Here is a 25,388-nt window from a genome sequence, read left to right on the forward strand (position 1 = left end):
AAAATAAAATAACAGTTATAATTGTTGCGTATGATTAGCATGTTATTAAAATATTGGTTAGATGAGTAAAATATACTACTATAAATATAGGATTCCCGTTTCCGGTGGCGAGAGTGACAGTGGTGTATGTGGACAGTGTGTTTAGTGAGAGGGTCTGGGAAGAAGGGTTGGAGTGGAGGGTGGAGTGGTGTGGAAGAAAGGGAAAGGGCAGAGGGAGCGGGGAGAAGAAGAGAATAAGGCAGGGGTAAGGGAGTAGAAGGCTAGAAAAAAGGGCAGGTGGTAGTAAGACGCGAATGATAAGGAGTGTAGAGTGTAGGGAGTAAGTAGAGAAAGGAGGCGGAGTCAGACATCAGTCCGACATCGAGTGGCGGAAGCGAGAAGCATAGAAGAAGCGATCGAAGCGGAAGCGCGGGAAATTTGGAAAGAGAGAAGGTTGTATAAAAGGTGAAAGACGGGATGGAGGAAGAGAAAAGGGATGGAGAGGGAGAGGAGGAGAAGGGTAAGGAGGAGAATGAGAAAGGGGAGGAAAAGAGGAAAGTGGGAAGGCAGCAGGGCGGAAACCATGATGAGGGAAAGAGCAAACAGTATGCCTTTGATAGAGTTATTCAAGAGAGGAGAGAACAGGAAAGAAAGACAGGGGAAAGAGACGGAGAATGAAGAAAGAGAAGTCTTTAAGAGGAGCTCAAAAGTAAAGAGGTCGCCGGAAAGGCAGGAAGAAGGAGGGCTGAGAGAAATATTGAGGGAAATAAAAGAAGGCTTTAGGGAGATGAAAAATGAGATAAGAGAAATGTGGAAAAGTAGAGAAAAGTTGAGAGAATGGATGGAAGAAATAAGGATAAGTTGGGAGAAAGAAAATGAGGGGTTAAAGATAAGATTAGAAAGACTGGAGAAAAGATTGGAAGAATATGAAAAAAGCAGGAGAAAGAGGAAGATGAAGGGAGAAAGAAAAAAGATAAAGAAAAGAAGATGGAGCAGATAGAGATAAGGAGAAGGGAAGGGATGGTGGAACTAGAAGAAAGGATGAGGAGATTAGAATTAGAGAGGGAAAAGAAGAAAAGGGAAGAGAGAAAGAGAAACATAATTATAAGGGGGATGAAAGTAAAGGAGGAGGAGGTAGGGGGATTAAGAAAAGAGATAGAAGAGATAGTGATGGCGATGGGGGCGGTAGTGAAAGTGGAAGGGATAAGGAGGGTAGGGAATAAGGATAAGGATGGAAGGGAAATGGTGTGAGTAAGATTTGCGAGTGTAGGGGAGAAGATAGAGGTAATGAAGGGAAAGGCAAAGCTAAGAGATAGAAGGGAATGGATTGAGGATAATCTGACAGAAAAAGAGAAAAGGATAAGCTGGTTGTTGAAGAGGGAAGCGGATAGGAACAAGAGGGAAGGAAAGCAAGTAAGAGTAGGATATATGAAAATATGGATTGAGGAGAAATTATGGGTATGGGACGAGGTTAAAGATGAGTTAAGGAATGGCAGGGAAGAGAGGTGAGAAAAGAGGAAAAAGGGGTAAAAAAGGGAAGTGGAGAGGAGAAAGAGGAAGCGGTTTTTTAGAAGTGAGGCGGGGGGGAGGAAGAAAGAGAGAAGAAAAAAGAAAAAGTATGGGAAGGAGAGGGGTAAAGGGAAAAAAGGAAAGAGTAAAGAGTATAAGATAGGTTTCTGGAACTGGCATGGAAAACAAGAACGAGGATTTTTAGAGAGAAATTAAAGAAATGGGATGTGATGTTTCTGAGCGAGACATGGTTACAGAAGAAAGGCTGGGAAAGAGTTCGAAAATAGTTGCCAAAGGGATATGTGTGAGAAGCAAGAAGAAAAACTAAAAAAGGGAGGGCAATGAGGGGAATGGTGGTAGGAATAAGGGAAGAGATAGAAAGAGAAAAAGAGGCCAGGGAGAGAAAAGAGGAGGGAATGCAAGCGGTCAAAGTTAATCTGGGGGGAGAGTGGTGGCTAGTGGAAGTGTATGTGAATGGGGAGTTAGAGGAGAAAATGACATAGCTGAGAGAGTGGTTGGAGGATGGAGAGGTGGGGGTGAGGGTTTTAGTGAGGGGATTTCAATGCGAGAACGGGGAGGGAAGGGGGAAGAATAGGAGGGAAGGGAGAAGGAGGGGATGGTAAGAGAAGTTCGAAGGACGAAAAGATGAACGAAAAAGAAGAAAAGAAGTTATGTGGTTGTTTGGGGGAGCTAGGATGGTCAATGTTGAACGGAAGCATAAAAGGGGACGGGAGAGTGGACATATACAGGAGGAAGAGGAGGGACTCCTCCTAATAGATTATGTGATGGGAAATGAGGAGACGAGGGCGAAGGTAAAAATGATGAAGGTGGAGGACTGGGTGGACTCCGACCATCAACCGATAACGGTATGGGTGGAGGGAAGAGGACGTAGGGAGGAGAGGACAGTGAAAGGAAAGAGGCGAGGAAGAAGGGGAGTATGGACAGAGGAGGGAAAAAAGAAATTTAGGGAATACGTTGGGAGGAAAGGTAGTAGATGCAAAGGGGTGGAGGAGGAATGAAAGAAACTGAAGAGGAGAGTGGAAGTGGCGTTAGAGAGAGTAGAAAGGGAAGAGAAAAAGAAGAGGAGAGAATGGTGGGATGGGAAATATAGGAAGATGAAAAGAAAAGTAGGAGAGGAATTTAAGAGATGGGAGGGGAGGGGAGGGGACGAGAAATATAAGGAGATAAAGAAGAGGTACAGGGAGCTGTGTAAGGAGAAGAGAAGAAGGGAGAGAGATAGATGGGAGAGGGAAATTGAAGGGATAAAATCGGAAAGGAATGTGTGGATGGTAGTGAATAAAGAAAGGAGAAAAAGAAAAAGAGTTAGGGAAGGAATTGAAATAGAGGTATGGGAAAGATATTTTAGAGAAGTGTTAGGAGGTATGGATTTAAGGATAAGAAGGGAGGGGAAGGAGAGAAGAGGAGAGGAGGAAGAAGAGATAAGTAGAGAGGAAGTTGAAAGGGCGATAAGAAAGCTGAAGGAGGAAAAGGCAGCGGGAAGGGATGGTATAGTAAATGAAGTGTGGAAGTATGGGGGAAAAGAAGTAAGGGAATGGATATAGGAGATATGTAATAAAATATGGAAGGGAGAAGGATGGCTGGAAGACTGGAGGGAAGGGATAGTGATACCAATTGTGAAGAGGAGTGAGGGGGAAAAAGTGGAGGACTATAGAGAGATTACACTGACGCAAACGGCGTATAAGATATATGCTGCGGTATTGGCAGACAGACTGAAGGAGGAGATGGAGAGCAAGGGGATCTTGCCACCGAGTCAAACAGGATTCAGGAGAGGGGTAGGAACAATAGATCAAATATATGTATTGAATCATTTGATAAATAAGAGAGTAGCAGAGAGGAAGGGCAAGATGATGGTTTTATGTTTGTGGATATGAAAGCGACTTTTGATTCGGTAGACAGGGAGATACTTGTACAGACAATAAGGAGGAAGGGAGTGAGAGAGAGCTTGGTGGTAAGGTGTGAAGAGATGTTGGAGAAGACAGTGTGTAGAATAAGGGTGAGGGACAGGGAGGGGGGAAGATGGATGGGGAGAGGAGTAAGACAGGGATGCTCACTGAGTCCGTGTCTATTCACCCTGCTGTTGGCGCACTTAGATGAGGAGCTAGAGAAGGGCGGATGGAGAGAGGAAAGTGAAAGGAAGGAAGATATATTCATTGGCTTATGCGGATGATGTGGTAGTGGTAGCGGAGGAGGAAGCAGGGATGAAAGGGATGATAAAAACACTGGAAAGATATGTGGAACAGAAAGGCTTAGAAGTGAATGTGGAAAAGACGAAGGTGATGAGGTGTAGAAGAGGGAGTGGAAGACAGAAAAAAGTGATGTGGAAATGGAGAAAAATAGAGGAAGTGAAGAAGTATAAATATTTGAGATACGTGATAGTGGCTAATGGGGGGCAGAAGGAACATATAGGGGAAAGAATTAACAAGGGAGCGGCGGTCTGATGAGAGAGGGACTAGGAAAAAGAAAGTTTGGAAAGGATTGGACAAGAAGGATGTGGTTGTTTGATAAGTTAGTGTGATCAGTAGTTATGGAGTGGAGATTTGATGGAAAGAAAGAGAGGAGGTGGAGAGGATTCAGGATATGTGTATGAAATGGGTTTTAGGAGTCGGCAGATATACATCGGGATATAGTTAGAGAGGAGATGCAGAGAGAAAAGCTAAAGGGGAGAGCGAGATTGAGAGCGTGGAGTTTTGAGAGGAAGTTAGGAGAAGAAGGAGGAAGGCAGTTGGTAAGGATATGTTGGGAGGAGATAAGGGATAGGGCGAAGGAAGGAAAGGTGATGGGAAAATGGGAGAAGGAGAGGAGAGCTTTTTACGAGGAGAAGAGATGGAAAATAGAGGAGATAAAGAAGATGAGGGAGGAGGGAGAGTTGAGGAGGGGAAGAGGTAGTGGCAAGAGAGAGGAGGTGGCAGGAAGAGGAAAGATGGAAAAGAATAAGGAGCTCCAGATATAATAAATGGTACGGTAGGGTGAAGGGAAGGGGGGTGCCAGAGTACCTGAAGAGAAGTTGGAAGGGGGAAAGATGGCAAAGGGTTGCAAGGTTTAGGTTTAGGTTTAGGTTGGGAGACGGTATGAAAGGAGGTAAATATTGGGAGGGAGAGGAGAGTAGGAAGTGTAGGGTATATAGAGCGGGAGAGGAGACGTGGGAGCATGTTTGGAAGGAATGTACAGATTGGGGGTTAGAAAGGGGATGGCAGGAGATGGTGGAGGAAGTACTGGGAGAGGAGGGAAAGGGAGAGGGTTGGTTGAAAAATTAGAGGAAATGAGGAAGGGAGAAGGGTGGAATATGTGGAAATATGAATGAGGAAGAAAAAGGAGAAAAAGAAGCGGCGGAAACGGAGATCCGGGGAATGAGTGTGGAAAGAAGTGTGGATAGATGAGTGTGGCTTTCTCTCTCTCTTATGCAAATCGAGAAATGCATGGAATAGAAATTCAATTTAACATAAACGGATAACGTAAGCGGAGCGGAGTGCCCCGCAGTGTGTCCCGCAAAGGGAATAAATCACATATTATTATTATTATTATTATTATTACTATAAATATAATATTATAAAACATAAAAACAAATATAAATAAAGATAGTCACATGTAAAACAACAAACTAAAAAATTAAGAGCCATTACATAAATTGTGTCGTTGTTCGGGAGCTCGAGCCATGCTTGATGCAATCTCTTCTGCCGCGCAGGGAAAATTATTTGTATATTTGCCAGTGGCGTTGAAGGATGTCATCGCTGCAATCCGACCTGCATCCATCGAGAGAATAGGACATCATCTCTCTAGAGTACCGATTGTGGGAATTCGAGAGAATATACATGTATACATGTATATTCTCTCGAATTCCCGAATGTATATTGTGATATATGTATATATGTATGTATCATTGTATTGTTGACGTATTATTCTAAACATATTATTTGCGATAGTCGTCATATGCCTCTATAGTCGAAGGGATAAGATGCCTGCCCGGTTAGCAGGAGATCCAGGTTTGATTCCTGGCTGCGATGATATTTTTCGCAAAATAATTACGAATTTTCACGATTGGTTTGTGATCAGGCCCCACCGTGACGCACACCCTTCTTTCTTATAAATTTTGTGGGTTATGTAAACTTAAATATTCGGAATCTATTTCAAAATTAGTACAATTGATGCCTTCATCTTCGAAACTTGATCATATTACACACATCACGGATACAGTATTATTTGATAAATGATTTCTTTTTTTAGTTTTTATATCTGTTATCATCGAAAAAAATACGTTTGGCTTTGGCATTTGAATGAGGAAAAGAAAGAACAAGTAACTCTAAATGCGGAAATATTTTTTCTCCGTGGAAATCTTTAAACTCTAATATTTTTTCCATATCTCATCGATTTCTAAAATAGCTAACTCTTGTTTTTCAATATTATTATAAATTAAAAGCAGATTTCTCAACTCAATTGAACTAATTTAATTGTATCAATATTACCGATTTGCGTAGCAATGAGAGTTAAAACTTTAATTTTATTTCTGCCTTTATGATAAAGCGCGATTTCAGACTGCAAAAACATCAATTGTTTTTTTAATAACACAACAATATACGGCAAGTGTTTTAATATTTCTCGAACGAGCAGTTAAATAAACATCTACACTTTAATTTTAATATCTTTCCTAAACTCAACAGATTTTCTAAAACATATTCACAGTCAGGTATTAATATCATAATAAAATAATAATGATTAACTACATATATTTATACATGTAGAGTTATTATGTTTAATATTTGTATTAAAACAAATATTAATAATTTTTTTGTTGAGAAAACGTTTAATATATCTTTAAAATAAAAATATTGCCACTTTTTTATTTATACATATTATTATAACAATTATTTTGAAATAAAATTATAATTTATAATTTGATATCTAAAATATTAATGTTACCTGATAGATATTAAAGTATATAGAAAAGTAAAAAAATTAAAATATATGAATTAAAATTAAAATATAGAGAGAATATATTAACATATATGGAATATAAGGTATACATTATTTTACCATTTTCTTTTTAGTACTAATTTCCCACTTCTATCATTGATATCTCATTATATCATCGTGACGTAGCGATATTTTTTTTCAGTAACTATTAATTTTTTTATTCAGTAACTAATTTATTCAGTAATTAATTTTTTTATTCAGTAACTATTAATTTGCATGTATTAAAAGTTGCAGAACAAAATTAAAAGAAACATAATTTTTTTCTTGATTTTTTTACGAATCAGCTTGATGTCAGCACCTGCTGGATTAAAATGATCAGTAAGAAATTTATAGATCAAGTCGGCTATAAGTCAGCCGTATCAATCGGCTATAAGGTCGATTTTATGACAAGGCGATACTTTTTATGATGACTAAGTTGACTTTTGGCCGACAATAAGTCGACTTTCAGCTGTTATAAGTCATTGATTAGGTTATGGTGATTATCGACATTAGTCGACTTTTAATCGACATTAAGTAGACTGTTAGTTAATAAATAAGTCAACTTTTAGGCGATATTTATAGTAGTATTAATAATGATATTATATTAATGCCAAAGCAATTCGAAATGCTCGACTTTCTCCAATGTATTGGCACACTTCTAATTGTTCGAGTAAAAAATTTTCATTATACTGAATATCTTGAACATCTAAAAACCTTCAGATTAATATTTCTTATCTATTCTTGATCTATACATACATGTAACATAATAAAAGCGCAACAAAGAATAAACATAATGTAATAAAAAACATATACAAATCTCAGTTAGAATGAAAGCTACCACTTATGTTAGATACATATCATTTGAGTTAAATTAGATTAAACGCAATTTTATGATATCATAATTTTGAGAAAGAAAGCTACTATCACTTGTGTTTTAGAATAAGAAGACTTCACTACAAAAATACGAATCATTAATTTATATTTTTTAAAAGCAATTGTATATTGAACTTTCGAAGTAATGTGATTATAACTTGGCGTCACTTTTTTTATATTAAATCTTTTATATAAATGATATACATATTAGGATTGAATATTAGATACTATTGAATTTAATAAGATATGTAATACTAGACCGCTAATGGCGATGTTTATGATGAAGTCGCATCGTTATATTGATTGTGGGTTGTGGGATAAAAGTCATATACATGGTATAAAATTTTAAACTTATATGTACTTTATTTTTTATAAATGTCAATTCGACATTATAGGCATCTTTAATATTTCTGAAATCAATAATATTATTTCTTATTTATTTAAATTAAATTGCATTCTTATTTTATACTTATTGCACATTAAATATTACATATTATTTTTCTTAAACACCAAGTATATGGTATGTTTACTCACAATAAAAATGGCTACTTGCATCACGTTTTATCATAAATTTTTATACGCGTTAGCGATCTAGCATTATAGAAGTCTGTGGTACATTGAATCTATTTGGGCACCTCCGTGACAGAAATTGCAACCGGGTAGATGAGAATCGACGATGATAATGACGTTTCTTAAAGTAAAAATGTCCAAATCAAACTTTGCGGAGCAATATCTCCACTCGTAGAGCACGTAGCAGAAAAATAAAAATATTTTTATTATGCAAGTTGAATACAAACTATCGATCAAACCTATTTAGAACTTGATCGGTTTAGTCGTTATTGAGATCCGATAATTTTGGATGCTTGCATCTCGCCGATTCGAGTAAAGACGACAGTGTTCTCGGTTGACTTGACATCCAAGACCATTACCATGTCTCTTGATACTTCTACATTTATTTTTATAAATATATTTATATAATTGTAAATTATAAAACTATAATAATATATAAAAAAAATTATAATACTATAATAAATTATAATACTATAATAATATATAATATTATTTAAAATTATAATACTATAATAATATATAATATTATTTAAAAAATATCGAATTTATAAGATAATTGCAATCTTTGTGATTAAATATTTAAAATATTTGAAAATTTTATATATTTTTAACAGTGAAGTTACAAAATCTTCATCAAGTGAAGAATTGTATTCCGAAACAGATGAAACAGACGAAGAACAGTCTATCTTTAGAGAATTGAAAATATTTCTTTTGAAGAAAAAATTCATAATTGATCTGTAAAACACATTTTCCTATTTAAATAACAAAATGTTATCCAAATTATTATGTATTTTTAAAACTAAACATAATGAATTAAAACTGTTAAAAATTAATCTTTAAATTATATATTTTTTTTTTTATAAAATGCAGATTTGAATACAGTACTTGTCCTATTCTTATAGCATAAATGTATTAATGTATTAAATTAGTATCGATTTTTCATACCTTCATAGTATTATTAAAATATAGAAATCTGTACAAATTTTTAATACGATTACGATACTGTTATAATATAGAAAAGCGGTATTGATTTTTGATATTGTTATGATACTATTAAAATGTAGAAAATCGATACTGACTTTTAATATGATTAAGGTACTGCAATCATATACTGTAATAATACTGTAGTTCAAGTCTTGGTTCATAGCTATCAACCCAGCATTCCAACAGTACTGCGCCAGTACTGGCATATAGTATCACGTCAGTATTCAATCAAACTTGATACTGGCCTAATATCTTGCCAATATTTATTTCCCATTTGGATTATTTTTAAATTAAAGATATTACCGCTTAGATTTTATTTTTTCAAAATAATGGTATATCAAATCTTTTACACAATATATAATTTAGCTAAGGACTTGTAGCTCAATGTTTATAGGATTATAACTTGGCGCCAATTATTGATATAAAATCTTTTATAGAAATTTTATACATTATTACAGTCATTTGAGTTCAGTTAGCAATGTAAAAATAAAGTTTTCTTTTTTAAAGAATTAGAACTAGTATCATTTAAATCAGATTAGGAAGACTTTTCTGAATCAGATTAGGAAGACTTTTTTGAATTGAAAAGCCAAATTTTTTTTAAAATTAAAACTACTACCACATTGGATTAGAATAAAAAGACTCTTTAATGAAAATACAAAGATATATATCACTTAGGTTCTATTTTTTTTAAATAAAAGATATTGCCAGTTTTATTTTTTATACAAATGATATCATTTGAGTCGAGTTGACAATGGAAACAAATTTTTTTGTTTTTTAATTAAAGCTAATACCATTTGGATTAGAATAAAAAGACTCTTCAATGAATACAAAGATCACAAAGATACTAGCATTTAGATTTTATTTTTTAGTTTGATCACGACTTGAGTTATAGCAATTTCATAACATAATTTTTTAAATGCAGAGATATGTATCATTTAGAGTCTATTTCTTTAAAATAAAAAATATGAAATATTCTTTAAAATAAAAGATATAAAAGATATTAGTTCTATTTTTTAACTTGATACAACAGTTTCTTTTTTTTCAAGCGTGCACTATATTTGACATCCTTTTTTTAGAAAGGTAATTTTATAGTGATATAGTGATATACAGACATTTTGTAGTATTAACCATCTTTTTGTGTTCGAAAAGCGCGTCTATAATTGACACCTTTTATACTTGACATTTTTTTTCTATAATATGCACAACAAGAGTAAATAGGATAGAGAATGAAAAAACGAACGAGATAGCATATTGCTTTTTTTCACGTGTCCAATTGGCGGTCGATGTCGTTGAGTTTCGCGGCGAGTTTGATAATTGATTATAGTTTGTTTCGGAGTGTAAGTGATGTTTATGCATCATAATCTATTATCTTGTAGGTACGTGTTTTAAGAAACAATATGAATACTGTGTTGAATACTTATTTTGAAGTCATGTATTTTATTGTGTTTTTTATTGTGTTGTACTTTTATGAATGTATATGTTTATGCTTTTTTATTATAAGACATTACCGTGTCTCTTGATTGTTGATTGATAAAGTCATTATATCATCAAATTTGATATATTAGGTTTTCGGGCATCATTTATGTATCTTTTAAACATTCATAAATTTTGTATGAACTTGCAAGAGAAAAAAATGTTATAATATTTAAAGGAATTATTATTGATAAGATAATTCTGATTTATTGAAATAATTATTAAATATATCTTTTTGATAAGTTATTTAAATAAATATATTATAATTGTCTGTATTAAATAACTCGAAAGCATTATTATTTTAAATTAAGCACAATTTATAATATAAAACCTGATTAGACTTTTACTAGTTTACATATTGATTCTAAAATATCATACGAGAATCGCCAATTTTTATTAGTACATGTGCATGAAAATTTAAATCTAATCATTCCATGGGAGTTAAATATGTTCAAGTACAAATAATGATGATAATGCCCTAAAAGGATTTAATATATCTATAAATTTAATGACATTATGACTTTGTAGTATGTAATTATGTATGAATATTTCATAAAAATTGTGAAATAAAGAAATACTAATATTAGTTAATTAAACGATCATAAAGACAATTACGAACAGTAAAAAGCTAAGTTGAAATGTTTATGTAAAACAATAATATTTACATATCTTTATACATTATACATTATATGTTATACCATGCTACATGAAACCAATACAAATCCTCTTTTCGTCAATACAGAGAGATTTGTCGCAAACTTGGCATGCAATTGATTATTCTTTTATTCGAATTATCAGATATATTTTTAAACAACCATTTAATCCAATTGAATGATACACATGCTATTTAAAGATGTTTTCACAAAATATTCATATTACTCATCAAATTAAGAAATATTTATGAACTATATCTGTAATAATTATTTTAGTAAATATTAATCAACTATTTCTAATATACATACATGATATTAAGTTTTATATATGTAAAATTGTTATATTTCTGATATATAATAATATATTTGTTTTTGATTATGTAATTTTTTATTTCAATAATTCTTTTAATAAATTTTTTGTTTTTTAATAAATTTTATACTACTACCTAAAAAAAATACAAGAAATTATTTAATTTATTTATTTACAATTTTTTGTCAAAGATTTCTTTAAACTAATTTTTTCTTTCTTCTTACATTTAACCTATCTTGTTAGCAGCATTAACTGCAATTGTGATGAATATTATTCCTTGGCATTATGTTTAACAGAATCCTAAAAGAACACTTTCAGATTTTATGCTAAGACTACCCTTAATGATCTTGAGCGGAATTACTGTCTTCTCGCAAAGTTTCAGATCGCAACGTGTCAGCAAATGGAAAAGCAGAACTTTTCTTTTTAATAAAGCAAATCTGTTACCTATGCACATCAATCAATAGCAAAAGGAAGATAAGTTCAACAGTTAAGACTATCTTTCCTCACCTCATCCAGAAATCTCTTAGGATAAAACTTCTCCGGTACTTCAAAGTAATTAGGATCATGATGAAGATTATGAACCGTTTTCATATGCCATGTCTTTTCTTTACAGTAAAAGGTTTCATGTCTGATAATGTTAGCGCGGGAGAGGAGGGGGAGAGATTCGAAATCTTTCAAATATAATTTATTCAATGCCACAGCAACCGGATACATCCTCAGAACCTCGTTGATCATAGCATTTAAATATTCCATACCATTAAGAGTTTCGTAAGGTGTTTCTCAATTGATTTCTTTCAAGACTTGGTCGATTTCATTTTAAAGTCTTTTTTATATATTCTGATTCACTGCGATTTTGAGCAGCAAAACATTAATGTGGAGGTACTTTCGAGGTCTCTCAAGAAAAAATGAATGCCTATGCTACCATATCATCAATTGATAATTTCGCTTTGTCTTTACTTCTCCACTATTAATTGTAACATGTCTGGACGAACGATATCATTATTATTTCTTTTTATAGTAGTTTTTCAACAAGATCTCGAAAAAAATGTGTTATTTCTTTATAGATTTTTCATTTCTGAATAAATGTCAATTTGATTATTCGTGCTAACCGAGAAAAATTTCTCATTATAAAGAATTTTAAAAGAGAGAAACCGCTGAAATTAGTGATATTTCTGTACCGTACACAAATTCATTTTTCGGGTTTTTCATAGACTGATAGCAAATTAATACAATACTGATACCAAAAGCGCAAGTAGCGATTACGTCATTTATGTACCTTGTAAAGGTAGATGTTTTTAAATTCGATTGTCCTCTTCTAATGGCAGTTGCCAGTTAAATAAGTGCTAAAGTTAACACCACAATTCGATTATTAATTTAAACATACGATATTCGATATTAGCTTAAACATTTTCATTTTACTACATGTAAAAGCCGGATTCAATATAAATCGTACTTCACGCTTATGTCCGCGAAGGGCGATGAGGTTTTTGCCAAAAATGGATCTTGTTGTTCACCAAGGCGGTCTATAAAGTTGTCAAAATGTTTTAACGACAGATTTAACAAGCTCAAAGTCATGAAGCATTACGATTGGATTTTGCCAAAAGTCATACATGCGTTAGAATTGACATACTTGACGTTAGAATTTAAGTTATACATTATTTTGACAAAATCAGTCAGTTATTGCTGACGGAAGATAGCCGGTCTCATATTTTCAACTATGGGAAGAGATTTTACATCCATATTTCTTGAAGTAATTCGTGTTTTTTAAAAAGAAAATAATATAGGCTTACAGTGTCTATCATCAATAAAATGATTACATATATCATATTGATAACAGTTTTTACACCATACTTAAATTCATAAAGAATCGTAACACACAGCTGTGTGTGTGTGTGTGTGTGTGTGTGTGTGTGTGTGCGTGCGTGCGTGCGTGTGTGTGTGTGTGTGTGTGTGTGTGTGTGTGTGTGTGTGTGTGTGTGTGTGTGTGTGTGTGTGTACGTATAAGAGGTATATGTATATATACATACATACACACACACATATATATATATATATATATATATATATACATATATCTCTTATACGTATATGTATAAGAGAATAAACCGTTCATATAGTAATTGACCAGTAGTTTGACGAGTTATATCCTAACGTCTAGCAATTTAATAACGCCACATTAATATACTAATAAGAGTAAGTTATATATATATATATATATATATATATATATATATATATATATACATAATTACGGCAATCGCTTGAAGTAAATAATTCTTCACGCGCCTCAACGATGTTCGCCGGGCGGAAGTATCTTACCGCGCGCTTGCATTTGCGATGGGCCGGGCTGATACGTGATTTTTAATAATTAATATCTCGATTATTATTGCGAATATCACAAAATGGTATGGGATTTTTATGTTCATCTCGGTCCCATTTATTTTTTTACGAGTGGTGGCAGAAGTCTTGCGGAACATCCTGTATAATATGTCAAACATATCTGTTGCTAATTTGACCGTAGTTTATTTAATATTTTTAACTATTTGCTTCTTCACTTATTTCTTTTAAATATTGTTTATGTGTAACATGACTTTATTATAAAATTACAAAATTGTATTAAGTTAGCTTGTCCCTGTTTGAATTCTGCTTAGCTGACTCTCTTTATTTAATCAAAATTTAGTCAAATTTAATCAAATTTTTTTATTTATTTAAACAAATTATATAATAATGCGCTATTTATGCGCTCTTTAAATTAATAAAAAATGTACTTTATTATTTTTATTATTTTTATTATTTTATATATTTATTTTGTATATATATATATATATATATATATATATATATATATATAAAACATGGCATGTATATTTAATTTATTTATATCTCTATAAATTAACTAAGCAGGAATGTCTCCGTTTGACAGGATATCTATTTAAAAATAAGTTGCTTAAGATTTATGGTGCAAAAATTGAAATTATATATGAAAATAGTACATAAAGTGTGTAAATATATATCATGCATTTAATTTATCAAATTAATAAATCAAATTTATTGGATTAATTAAGTAGCCATGTTTCTGATCGCCTAAAGAAAAAAAACTGTTTAAGATTTGCACCGTAAAAATCAATATTATATTAAAACAATAGTGTATAAATTATAGATTTTTTTGGTAATCTAATTTTGAATTTTTGAAAACGCGTTAGAAGAAAATATACCGCTTATGAGGAAAATTTACTAAATATTGCAAAAATCAGAATTATTTCAAAATAATAGCGCATTATTCGTAAATGTATTGTGTGTATTTGATTTATTGAATCTTACATCAATTGGATTTAGATAGGCTTAAGAGGACAATTTTTTATAATATTTGATCTTAGCGTTTATCACAAATCATATATGATTGTGCTATTATTTTCAAGTAATTTTAATAGATTATATATATGTTTTATATAATTAAGTGATCTAATTTTAAATATATTAAAAGAAAATATTACTATCTTTAATAAGGAAGATTTTTAAAGGATGCGACTCAAAAATCAAATTACTCTAATGTGCTAATAAATATTGCATAAATTCTGTACATTTAAATTATTATTAAACTATTTAAATTATTATTAATACATGAAGGGGGAACTCACGAATAGTCTAGTTAACTTACTGATTACCGGCGTAAAAAAAGATTTGTGTTAACTTCATTCATAAATTTTTTTATAGACTTATACAGCACATATATAGCATTATTATTTGTTTAGTAATTTATTCGTTATATGCTGATTAAGAGAATTACCCATATTGGTTTTATTATTTTTATTAGGATTTTTTTACTTCAATGTGAATTTACAAATTTCAAAATTTAAAATATCAATATTACTATAAAAGTTACAATTACATTTAGCTAAAAAATAAGAATTTTCAAAATAACATTACTAATGATACGTAAAATTTTGAGGATATTGGATATTTTTGCTTATAGTGCAAAAGTTGAATACAAATAATGAATTTTATTTTTTATTACAACAAATCTATATAAATGTAAGATTTGCATTATTATGAGATTTATATTTGGGAAGGTTTTCTTGATAGTAATTTTTTTAAAACGCTTTTATCGTTATTCCATAAATTTTTATCCAATAATAATATTATAAAAATATTTTTTACAGAAATGAAAGAAACACACAGTAGAAGAATATAACTGATATACATTATTATGCTTAATAATAATTGTACGATTATCATGAAAAAGTATGCGTTACAAACTGAATAGGCGTATAAATAGAATTTAATTCTCCAATCTTTGTCATGTCTTTTTTTTGCTGTATTACACTGGTTGGTGTATACTAAATGGTGATATACATGAAAATGTAAAAATACATAAATACTTCAAAGTGTTTATATAAATAGTCAATGAATTTGTTGTATTATTTAGCTGAATATGAATTAATAATTTCATTATCAAAGAAATAATATTATGCTATTACATTTAAATATTTTATGTATAGCAGTCTTTAGTGTGCATTGGCACGGTGCAGTGCAGTGAGCCAATAACGCTTTTGGAAATATATAAGAAATAAAATGATAGCATTTGTAAAAATATTCTTCATGCAATAATATCCTTAATTTTTAAACTTGCAATAAACATTTTCTTGATGGAAATTTATAGAAAAAAATGTTCTGCTTCATTACGGTTGTATCGTTTTCTGTTTCATCTGAAATTTAAAAAAATTTTATATTAGATAAAAATTATAGTAAATATTTTAGATAAATTTTCAGTTTTTAAAAATCTTATTATCTTATATTAAAAGCATACTTAACCATTTTGATTTTAAATTGTATGATTCAGAGTATGATTAAAATGTTATTAAAGTATTAAGACAGAAATGTTGAAATGTATTTAACTTTTTCCTACTAAATTGTCAAAAAGTAATAAAAAAAAATAAATCAATTAAATCATCAATGATCTTACGTCTACCAATGTAATCTCCCTTGGTTCTACATTTAGCCAAAAACCACCTTCAGGCTTCATAATGATGCCACTTCTAGCGAGCTTGAGCGGTATCGGTGTCTTTTCGCAGACTTTCAAATTGCAACGGGCTAATAGATGAAAGAATAGAACCTTGATCTCTAACAACGCAAATCTATTACCTATGCACATTCTGGGACCAAGCCCGAAAGGAATATAAGCTCCGCAATTGAGACTGTCTTTCCTTCTCTCACCAAGAAACCGCTCGGGATCAAATTTTTCTGGCTTTTCGAAATATTTAGGATCATGATGAAGTGCATAAATCGGTATCCATATGTTTTGTCCTTTCTTGATAGTAAAAGAGTTCATCCCTGGTAATGCTGGTGGTAATTCGAAATCTTTTACACATAATCTATCCGTTGTCGCAGCAGGAGGATACATTCGGAGAGCTTCGTGAATTACAGCATTCAAATATTCCATGGCATTAATTGCTTCGTAAGATGCTTCTCCGTTGTTTTCTTTCAAGATTCGGTCGATCTCATTCTGAAGTTTTTTTTGTATATCCTGATTCACTGCGATTTCGTGAGCAGTAAAGGACATTACCGTTGAAGCAGTGTCGAAACCGCCAAAGAAAAAGATAAATGCATGAGATACCATATCTTCGATAGTCAATTTTGCCTTATCTTCCTTATTCCTGTTTTCCATCAACAATTGTAATATATCAGGCCGAACAATACCATTTTCATCTCTGGTTTTTATAGTGATTTCCACAAGATCTCGAAAATAGTCTACTATTTTCTGACGGATTAATTTCAAATTTATTAATCGCGCTAACAAAGGAAAATTTCTAAATATGTATAATTTTATTAAGGCAATACCGTCGAAAGAAGTCGCTTCCTTACCATATACGTAAAATTCGTTCTTTGGATTTCTCATGGAATCAACGGTAATGCCAAAAGCACAAGTAGCAATCATATCATTAGTATATCTAGCAAAGATGTCTTTCATTTGCATCATCCTCTGCTCTGGTGGTAATTGCGTCAAGAAACTGCCAAAATCGGCAGCGCACTTTGACATTAACTTAAACATACTTTTCATTTTGTGAGACGTGAAGACTGGAGTTAATAAAGATCGCACCTGCCGCCATTTCTCTCCGCGAATTGAAAAAAGATTTTTGCCAAATATTGAATCTTGAGATTCGTTCACGAAACTGCGATGATCCGGAAATATATCGAAATGTTTTAATGCAATGGATTTAATAAGCTCGGGGTCGCGCACTATTATATATGGTTTAGTCATATCAAATATTCCAATGTATTTCGCTTCAGAATGTAGATTGTAAATGTCCTTGATAAGTTCGGCTATCGATTGGAGACGAAATACTGATGGTCCCATATTTCCCACTATAGGAATAGGTGGCTTATGCAATATATTATGTTTTTTGAAATAATTCCAATCTTTGAAGAAATAATAATAAAATCCTAGAACACCCACTATTACCGATAAAGCGATTACATACATCATGGTAATATATCTATTACTGTTATTTCACTGAATCAGAATACAAGTTTGTGGAAATTCAACTCTTCTAAATTCAACTCTTTGATAATTTATTTGAATATTTTTATCTTGTTATTAGTAATAATATCAAAGTACGACATTACGTGTCGCAAGCTGACGGTCGATTACTGCTGTTTTACGCTATTTCTCTAATATCTTGATTCGTCATGATTAATCTAAGTGTTGTTGATAAACGTTTTTTTTTAATTCAATTGTAAATATCCTCGTTATTATCAATATGATAACGAGTTTTTTAAAATCAAGATAGAGGACAGAATTTGCCAGTCACGATATTTATCATTTTCAATTATATTTGCCACGTTATCTGTTTTTTTACTTACTGTTAATATGATTTATATCAATTAATAACAATTTGTTAGGAAAACAACAAAATTGCATTAAATTATTTATTCTTGGCAGTCTTGATTATTGCTAATTGAATGAAAAATTCTGTTATTTTCTAAACTGTACTCATATTGTTAAAATAATTGAACTACCACATGACATTTCGCAGACATTCGTGCCCTTAGCTTTTATCATTATTGTTTATATATGTTTATATGTTTATATAAGATGTATGTGTTATAATAACCGCAATTTATTTATAGTTTAATATATTCTTTTCTCTATAATTATGAGAACTTTATATTTTAAGAATCTTATTAATTCATTATAGCCATTTTAAATTGTAATGTCAGAAACGAAAAAACATATAATAAAAATTCTTGCAAAATACATTAAAATAGAAATATTTTTCTATAAAGAAAAATTAATTGACAGAGCAGACTTTTCAAATATACCGAATGCTCTTTTTTTGCTTTGGTAATCAATAAATAATCATAATATATCTAAAAATAAATGAACAGTGTCATTCAATTAAAAGAGGAATTATATTATATATTTAAATTCAAAAATAAAAGAGATTGTTAACGCCTAAAGTCCTGTTGTTCCACCGAGTGCTAGTCTACTTAAATATATTCTCGATATATGTATATATTTCTCGGTTTATGTGTGTGTGTGTGTGTGTGTGTGTGTGTGTGTATATATATAGATTGTGTGTATATATATATATAGATATGTATAGATTGTTTATAAATGTTAAAATTACATATCTCTTTTATCTCATTCACGATATCTCTTCAATTTATCTAATTTTGAAGAATATATTGATATGATAAAATCAACTACGAATTGGCAATTGAAAAGCATTGATCCTGTATGATCTCAAGTAATAGCAAAACATTTTACCTACAATATTTTATATTTTTAAAATTTTAAAATATATTCTTATATTCTTGAAAAGACAATAATAAATACTCAGAGTGTCTGTCACACATAAAACTTAATTTAATTTTTTAATTACTTATATCGTTTATCTTTAATTACTTATATCGTTTTGATTTTTCACATGATTAAATTGAATTCATATATAATTCATATATTGCGTAAAGAGTCTGATACTGTTGTTTACATAGTAGTGTAATATTATTTTATTTTAAATCTTTCATTAAGTCTTATATCTATCATGATTAATTACTATTGTATAAGTAAGTTTTTCTCTTATATACGAGATATGGAGGGATTATTGCGTAATGAAACGTAACAAGCCGATTTATTTGTAATTGTTGATTCAAGGAAATTAACTGCACATAATATTCAAAAGTATATATTTTACATACATACATGTATATATATATATATATCTATAGATTAAGACGATATTCTGTAATAATATCCACAAGTTAATTTTTATATTTTTCTTATATGTTATAATGTGTCATTTCTTGTGTTTTTGTACATTATATGCATAATCAGATTTTATTCTTTATTGTATAGTTATATCAATCAATATATATATATATATATATATATATATATATATATATATATATATATAAAATCAATTTATCGGTATATAAAAATATTTTTATCTTGACAATAAATTTTAATCCCAATATAAAAAAATAAAAATAAAAAAAATATTGGATATATATGATATTACTAAATTTAATATAATAATCGTACAGTTATTTTACCATGATTAAGTCACATTATAAAGTTATAATAACAAAGCAAGATAAAAAACGATATTCTGATAATCTCTTTATTCTTGTCTTTCACCATTTTCTTAAAAATATGTAGAAATTAAAATGACTATATTTAATTTTAGCACAAATATGATGCAAATATATTGTTTGTTCCTGACTTGCGATCATATTTTTTTTATTATAGTCTTGAAGGAAATATTCTACTTCATGTTTATCTTGTAATTTTTCATTTCATTTGAAACAGCAAAACTTTCCAACAATACGAACATGTTACCTATGCACATCCTTGGACCTAAACCGAAAGGAAAGGAAGCTCCACAGTTTAGAGTGTTTTTTGCGCTTACTAAGAAACCGCTTAGGATCAAATTTCTCCGGTTTTTCGAAATATTTAGAATCATGATAAAGTCCATAAACTGGTATATGCCTTGTCCTTTCTTTATAATAAAAGATTTCATCCCTGGTAACGTTGAAGGCAATTCAAAATCTTTGACGCATATTCTATTCAATGTCAGGTCACCTGGATATATTCTGAGAGTCTCATTGATTACTTCCTTTTTATTATATAAATTATTCAGTTTAATAATATTTATTATTTTAGAGATTGATAATATATTTATATGATAATTGGATGGTCTTCTAATTCTTCATATTCTATAATAGGATCAATACGAGTTGTTGCTCATTATCATATGAAGTTAAATTAATTATAATTATTTTGATTATATTAATTTTAATTAAGGGATATTTTTTAAAAGATTTTGATGTTTGACAAGGTGGTTGATTTTTATTTTCTATATTTCCTATATTTCCTATATTTTCTATATTTCCTGTATTTTTAATGTTTTTTTTTTAAATTTTAACTGAGATAAATCGAAGGCTAATAGATTTTATTGAAGGTAAATCGGAATTGGTATCTGGGTTTAATATTGAATATTTTAGGAGAAGATTTGCATTAATTTTTATAGCAGAATAATTATTTTTTTTAGGTATTTATGTTCATTAATGTTTACTGCATGATTGCATCCAGATATTCCATGTTATTAACCGCTATACCTAAAGTACTTGTCCATCATTATTCTTCAAAACTTAATCGATTTCATTTTGAAGTTTTTTTTGTACATCCTAATTCACTGCAATTTCATGAGCAGCAAAACACATTAACATCGAGTTGGTATCGAAGCTTCCAAAGAAGAAGATGAATGTCTGTACTATCATATCGATAGTTTAATCCGTCCTGCCATTTTTACTTCTGCTCTCCATCATCAATTGCAACATGTCTGATCAAACGATACCTTCTCTAATTTTTATATGATTTTTATATGATTTCGATAAAATCTCTAAAAAAATTGGCTATTTTTTTACGAAAAAGTTTCAACTTAAGTATTCATGCCAGCCAAGGTAAAATTGTAAATGTGAAACAAGCAGAATGCCGAAAGTAGTCACTTTCTTGCCGTAAACATAGAATTCATTATTTGGATTTCTCATTGAGTCTACAAACGCCAAAAGCGCAAGTAGCGATTACGTCATTTGCATATGTCATAAAGACGTCTTTCATTTCCATTTTCCTCCTCTCCGCTGATAATTGTGCCAAATACTTGCTAAAATCGATATCATAATTCGACATTAACTTGAACATACTTTTCATTTTACTAAACGTGAAAGCCGGGCTCAATATAAATCGCATCTCCATCTATCACGAACAGCGATAGACAGAAATAAGATTTTTGGCGAAAAATGGACTCTGGGTTTCATGAAGAAAGTACTATGATTCATGAACATATCGAAATGTTTTAACATGGATTTAATAAGTTCGGGATCGCGAATCATTACGAGTGATTTAAATCATGCCGACATACTTGGCATCAGGATGTATATAGTATATTAACTTGATAAACTTAGCTATGGATTGGCAGCGGATGAGTGAATCCCATTTCCTAGTAATAGTAAAAGTTTTGTATATGGTATTCCATGTTTTTTGAAAAAATTAAAATCTTTAAAAAGATAATAATAAAGGTCCAGAGAGCCTACTATCATTGATAAAATGATTATGTATATCATATTGATAATTGCTAACGCGATTAAACTGAACTTATAAAAACATATAATGCGCATAAACACAGTAATATTTAAATATTAGAATAGAGTATTACTGTCTACGAGCGGAATCAATACATTAAGATAATTGACTAGTGTTGCTGCAAGTAATCTTTCTATTATATGCGAGATGTGGAAGGATTGTTGCGCAGTATGACGTAACGCATCAAGTTATTTTTAGATGTTGATTCAATGAAATCAAAGTATATAAAGCAAATTAAACAGATAAAAATTAAAAAATATTATATATTTATAATAATATATTTTATATATATTTTATATATATATTATATATGCATTAATGAATTATTAAAATATTATTCTGTACTGAAATGATTAATTAAGCCTTACAATTTTTTCTATTATATCATTTTCTTATATAATATTTTTCTATTTTATATGTGCATTTAGATTTTATTTTTGATTATATACAGTTATATTATTTGTCTTGGTAATTTTTTAAAAGCCTTTTTATCTTTATTCGATAAACTTTTACCCAATATGAAATATTTTTTTCAGAAATCGAAACACAGTGGAAAAGTATAAGTAATTATTACACTAAATAATAATTGCACGATTATTATGAAAAAATTACAATATAGATAAACAAGATAAGAAATAAAATTTAATTCGCTAATTTTTCATTTATGCTTTCTTCTTTTACTGTTTTTTTAGAAATATATAAAAGATAAAATGACAGTATTCAATCGAAATATTCCTGGTGATAATTCTTAGTTCTTGCAGTAAACATTTTCTTTCCGGGAATTTATAGAAAAATGTCTTGGTTCATCATAAGTTTGTTGTTTTCCGTTTTATCTGAAATTAAATTAATATTACATATTATACAAAAACTATAGTATAATTATATTTCAGATAGACTCGATTTTTATAAAGATTTTATAAAAATTTTTATTACCTTATATTATATTAATAATATATTTAAATATTAAATTTTGATTTTAAATTATATGATTAAGTGTATTACTAAACTGTTATTAATCATTAAAATAGCAAAAAAATATTAAAATATCTTGAAATATCTTTTATTACTAAATTATCAAGAAATAATAAAAAAAAATAAATTACCAATCAATATACATAAAAACCAATCAATTTACTTACGTTTAACATGTTCCATTGACTAATTTAGTTGAAAGAGTATGATGTATGTTTTCTCTTCGTTCCACATTCAGCCAAAAACCACCTTCAGGTTTCATATTGAACCCATCTTTAGCGATCTTGATCGGTATCGGTGTTTTTTCGCAAACTTTCAGATTGCAACGGGCTAGTAGATAAAAGAGTAGAACTTTCGTTTCTAGCAATGCAAATCTGTTACCTATGCACATTCTAGGACCAAGACCGAAAGGAATGTAAGCTCCGCAGTTGAGACTGTGTTTCCTCTTTTCACCAAGAAATCGCTCGGGATCAAACTTTTCCGGTTCTTCGAAATATTTAGGATCATGTTGAAGTCCATAAATAGGTATCCATATACCCTGTCCTTTCTTTATTGTAAAAGGCTTCATTCCCGGTAATGCCGGCGGTAACTCAAAATCTTTTTCGCATAATCTGTCCATTGCCACGGCAACCGGATACATTCGGAGAGCTTCGCAGATCACAGCATCTAAATATTCCATACCATTAACAGCTTCGTAAGGTGCTTCTCCATTGTTTTCTTCCAAGATTCGATCGATTTCATCTTGAAGTCTTTTTTGTATATCTGGATTCACTGCGATTTCGTGAGCAGCAAAACACATTAGTGTTGAAGTACTGTCGAAACCACCAAAGAAAAAGATAAACGCCTGCGATACCATATCTTCGATACTTAATTCTGGCTTGCCCTCTTTACCTCTGTTTTCCATCATCAATTGCAACATATCAGGTCGAACAATACTATTCTCATCCCTAGTTTTTATAGTGGTTTCCACAAGATCTCGGAAGAAATCTGCTATTTTCTGACGGACAATTTTCAAATTTATTAATCGTGCCAGCATAGGCAAACTTCTGAATATATATAATTTTATTAAGGCAATACTGTTGAAAGTGGTCGCCTCTTTGCCATATATGTAAAATTGATTTTTTGGATTTCTCATGGAATCAACAGTGATGCCAAAAGCACAAGTAGCGATTACGTCGTTAGTATATCTGGTAAAAACGTCTTTTACTTGTATCATCCTTTGTTCTGGTGGCAATTGCGCTAAGAAGGTGGCAAAATCGTCGGCACATTCTGACATTAACTTAAACATACTTTTCATTTTGCTAGATGTGAAGGCTGGACTCAATAAAGATCGTACTTGCCGCCATCTCTCTCCGCGAATTGAAAAAAGATTTTTGCCAAATAACGGGTCTTGCGTTTCGTCCACGAAGCTGCGATGATCCGGGAACATATCGAAGTGTTTCAACGTAATGGATTTAATAAGCTCGGGATCGCGCACCATTATAAGTGGGTTAGTCATATCAAACATACCGACGTATTTTGCTTCAGAATGTAGATTGTAAATGTCCTTGACGAGTTCGGCTACCGATTGGAGACGGAGAACTGACGGTCCCATATTTCCCAATATAGGAAAAGGTGGCTTATGCAATATGCCATGTTTCTTAAAGTAATTTAAATCTTTAAAAAAGTAATAGTAAAAACCTAGAACACCCGCTATCACCGACAAAGCGATTATGTATATCATGTTAATATATTTATCACTATTATTCCACTAAATCGGAATACAAGTTTATGAAAAGCGAAATCCTGCTATTATTTTATACAACGTTACATGGTGAAACCTAACGGTCGACTGCTGCACTCTGGCGTTCTCTCTAATATACTATTCGTTATCGCTTATGTAAGTGGAGTTAATGGATGTTTCTCCGTAATTTAATCGTAAATATCCTCATTGTTATTAATATGATAAATTTTTAAAATTAAAATAGAGGATACTAAATTTTTCCAGTTACAGTTTATTTATTATTTTTAATTCTATTTACTATGTTATTTATTTACTTTTTTACTTACTTATTAATGTGATTTATTTTAATTAACATTAATTTGGTAGAAAAATTACAAAATTGCATTAAATTGTTTATTTATTGATCTTGATGACCAGTCGCTTGTTAAAAAATTCTATTAGATTTCAGACACTTGTATTGTTAAAATAATTCATAGAATTTCACGTGCTTAGTTTTTTATCATTATTATTTATATACATGTATGTATGTGTGTGTGTGTGTGTGTGTGTGTGTGTGTGTGTGTGTGTGTGTGTGTGTGTGTGTGTGTGTGTTATACAATATATATTATAATCGTTATTATCTTTTTTTCTAGATTAGCAATATGATATAAAATTAGTTCATGATTTCTACATATATATTTATAAACTATGTTAAGTTAAATACTTCTACTAATCAACTGCATTCTTATT

At 30.6% G+C, this 25,388-nt stretch overlaps 3 protein-coding genes and 3 pseudogenes across 4 annotated transcripts in view; 1 reads left to right on the top strand and 5 right to left on the bottom strand.

Annotated features, from left to right (window-relative positions):
- Positions 1-25,388, bottom strand: part of LOC148937996 (aminopeptidase N-like) — a 76,237-nt gene that overhangs the window by 18,343 nt on the left and 32,506 nt on the right. The window lies entirely within an intron of this gene.
- Positions 472-5,295, top strand: LOC148937998 (uncharacterized; annotated as a pseudogene).
- LOC148937999 (cytochrome P450 9e2-like) lies at positions 11,512-13,316 on the bottom strand (annotated as a pseudogene).
- On the bottom strand, positions 15,420-18,356 carry LOC148938000 (cytochrome P450 9e2-like). Its single transcript, XM_089081110.1, has 2 exons — positions 16,283-18,356; positions 15,420-16,025 (listed from the first exon to the last, which is right to left on the bottom strand). The coding sequence occupies exons 1-2, from the start codon at positions 17,801-17,803 to the stop codon at positions 15,999-16,001; spliced, it is 1,548 nt and encodes a 515-aa protein (XP_088937236.1). The 5' UTR covers positions 17,804-18,356; the 3' UTR covers positions 15,420-15,998.
- LOC105431916 (cytochrome P450 9e2-like) lies at positions 20,861-22,065 on the bottom strand (annotated as a pseudogene).
- Positions 22,619-24,786, bottom strand: LOC105431917 (cytochrome P450 9e2-like). 2 transcript variants are annotated; one of them, XM_089081104.1, is made up of 3 exons: positions 24,446-24,587; positions 23,104-24,345; positions 22,619-22,797 (listed from the first exon to the last, which is right to left on the bottom strand). In XM_089081104.1, the coding sequence occupies exon 2, from the start codon at positions 24,231-24,233 to the stop codon at positions 23,106-23,108; it is 1,128 nt and encodes a 375-aa protein (XP_088937230.1). In that variant the 5' UTR covers positions 24,234-24,345; positions 24,446-24,587; the 3' UTR covers positions 22,619-22,797; positions 23,104-23,105. The 2 variants fall into 2 exon arrangements, with proteins under 2 accessions (XP_088937230.1, XP_088937222.1); XM_089081096.1 differs by having other exon boundaries at positions 23,104-24,786.

Source organism: Pogonomyrmex barbatus, unplaced genomic scaffold, assembly GCF_055798465.1.
Source record: "Pogonomyrmex barbatus isolate J1 unplaced genomic scaffold, ASM5579846v1 scaffold1, whole genome shotgun sequence".
NCBI lineage: Eukaryota > Metazoa > Arthropoda > Insecta > Hymenoptera > Formicidae > Pogonomyrmex > Pogonomyrmex barbatus.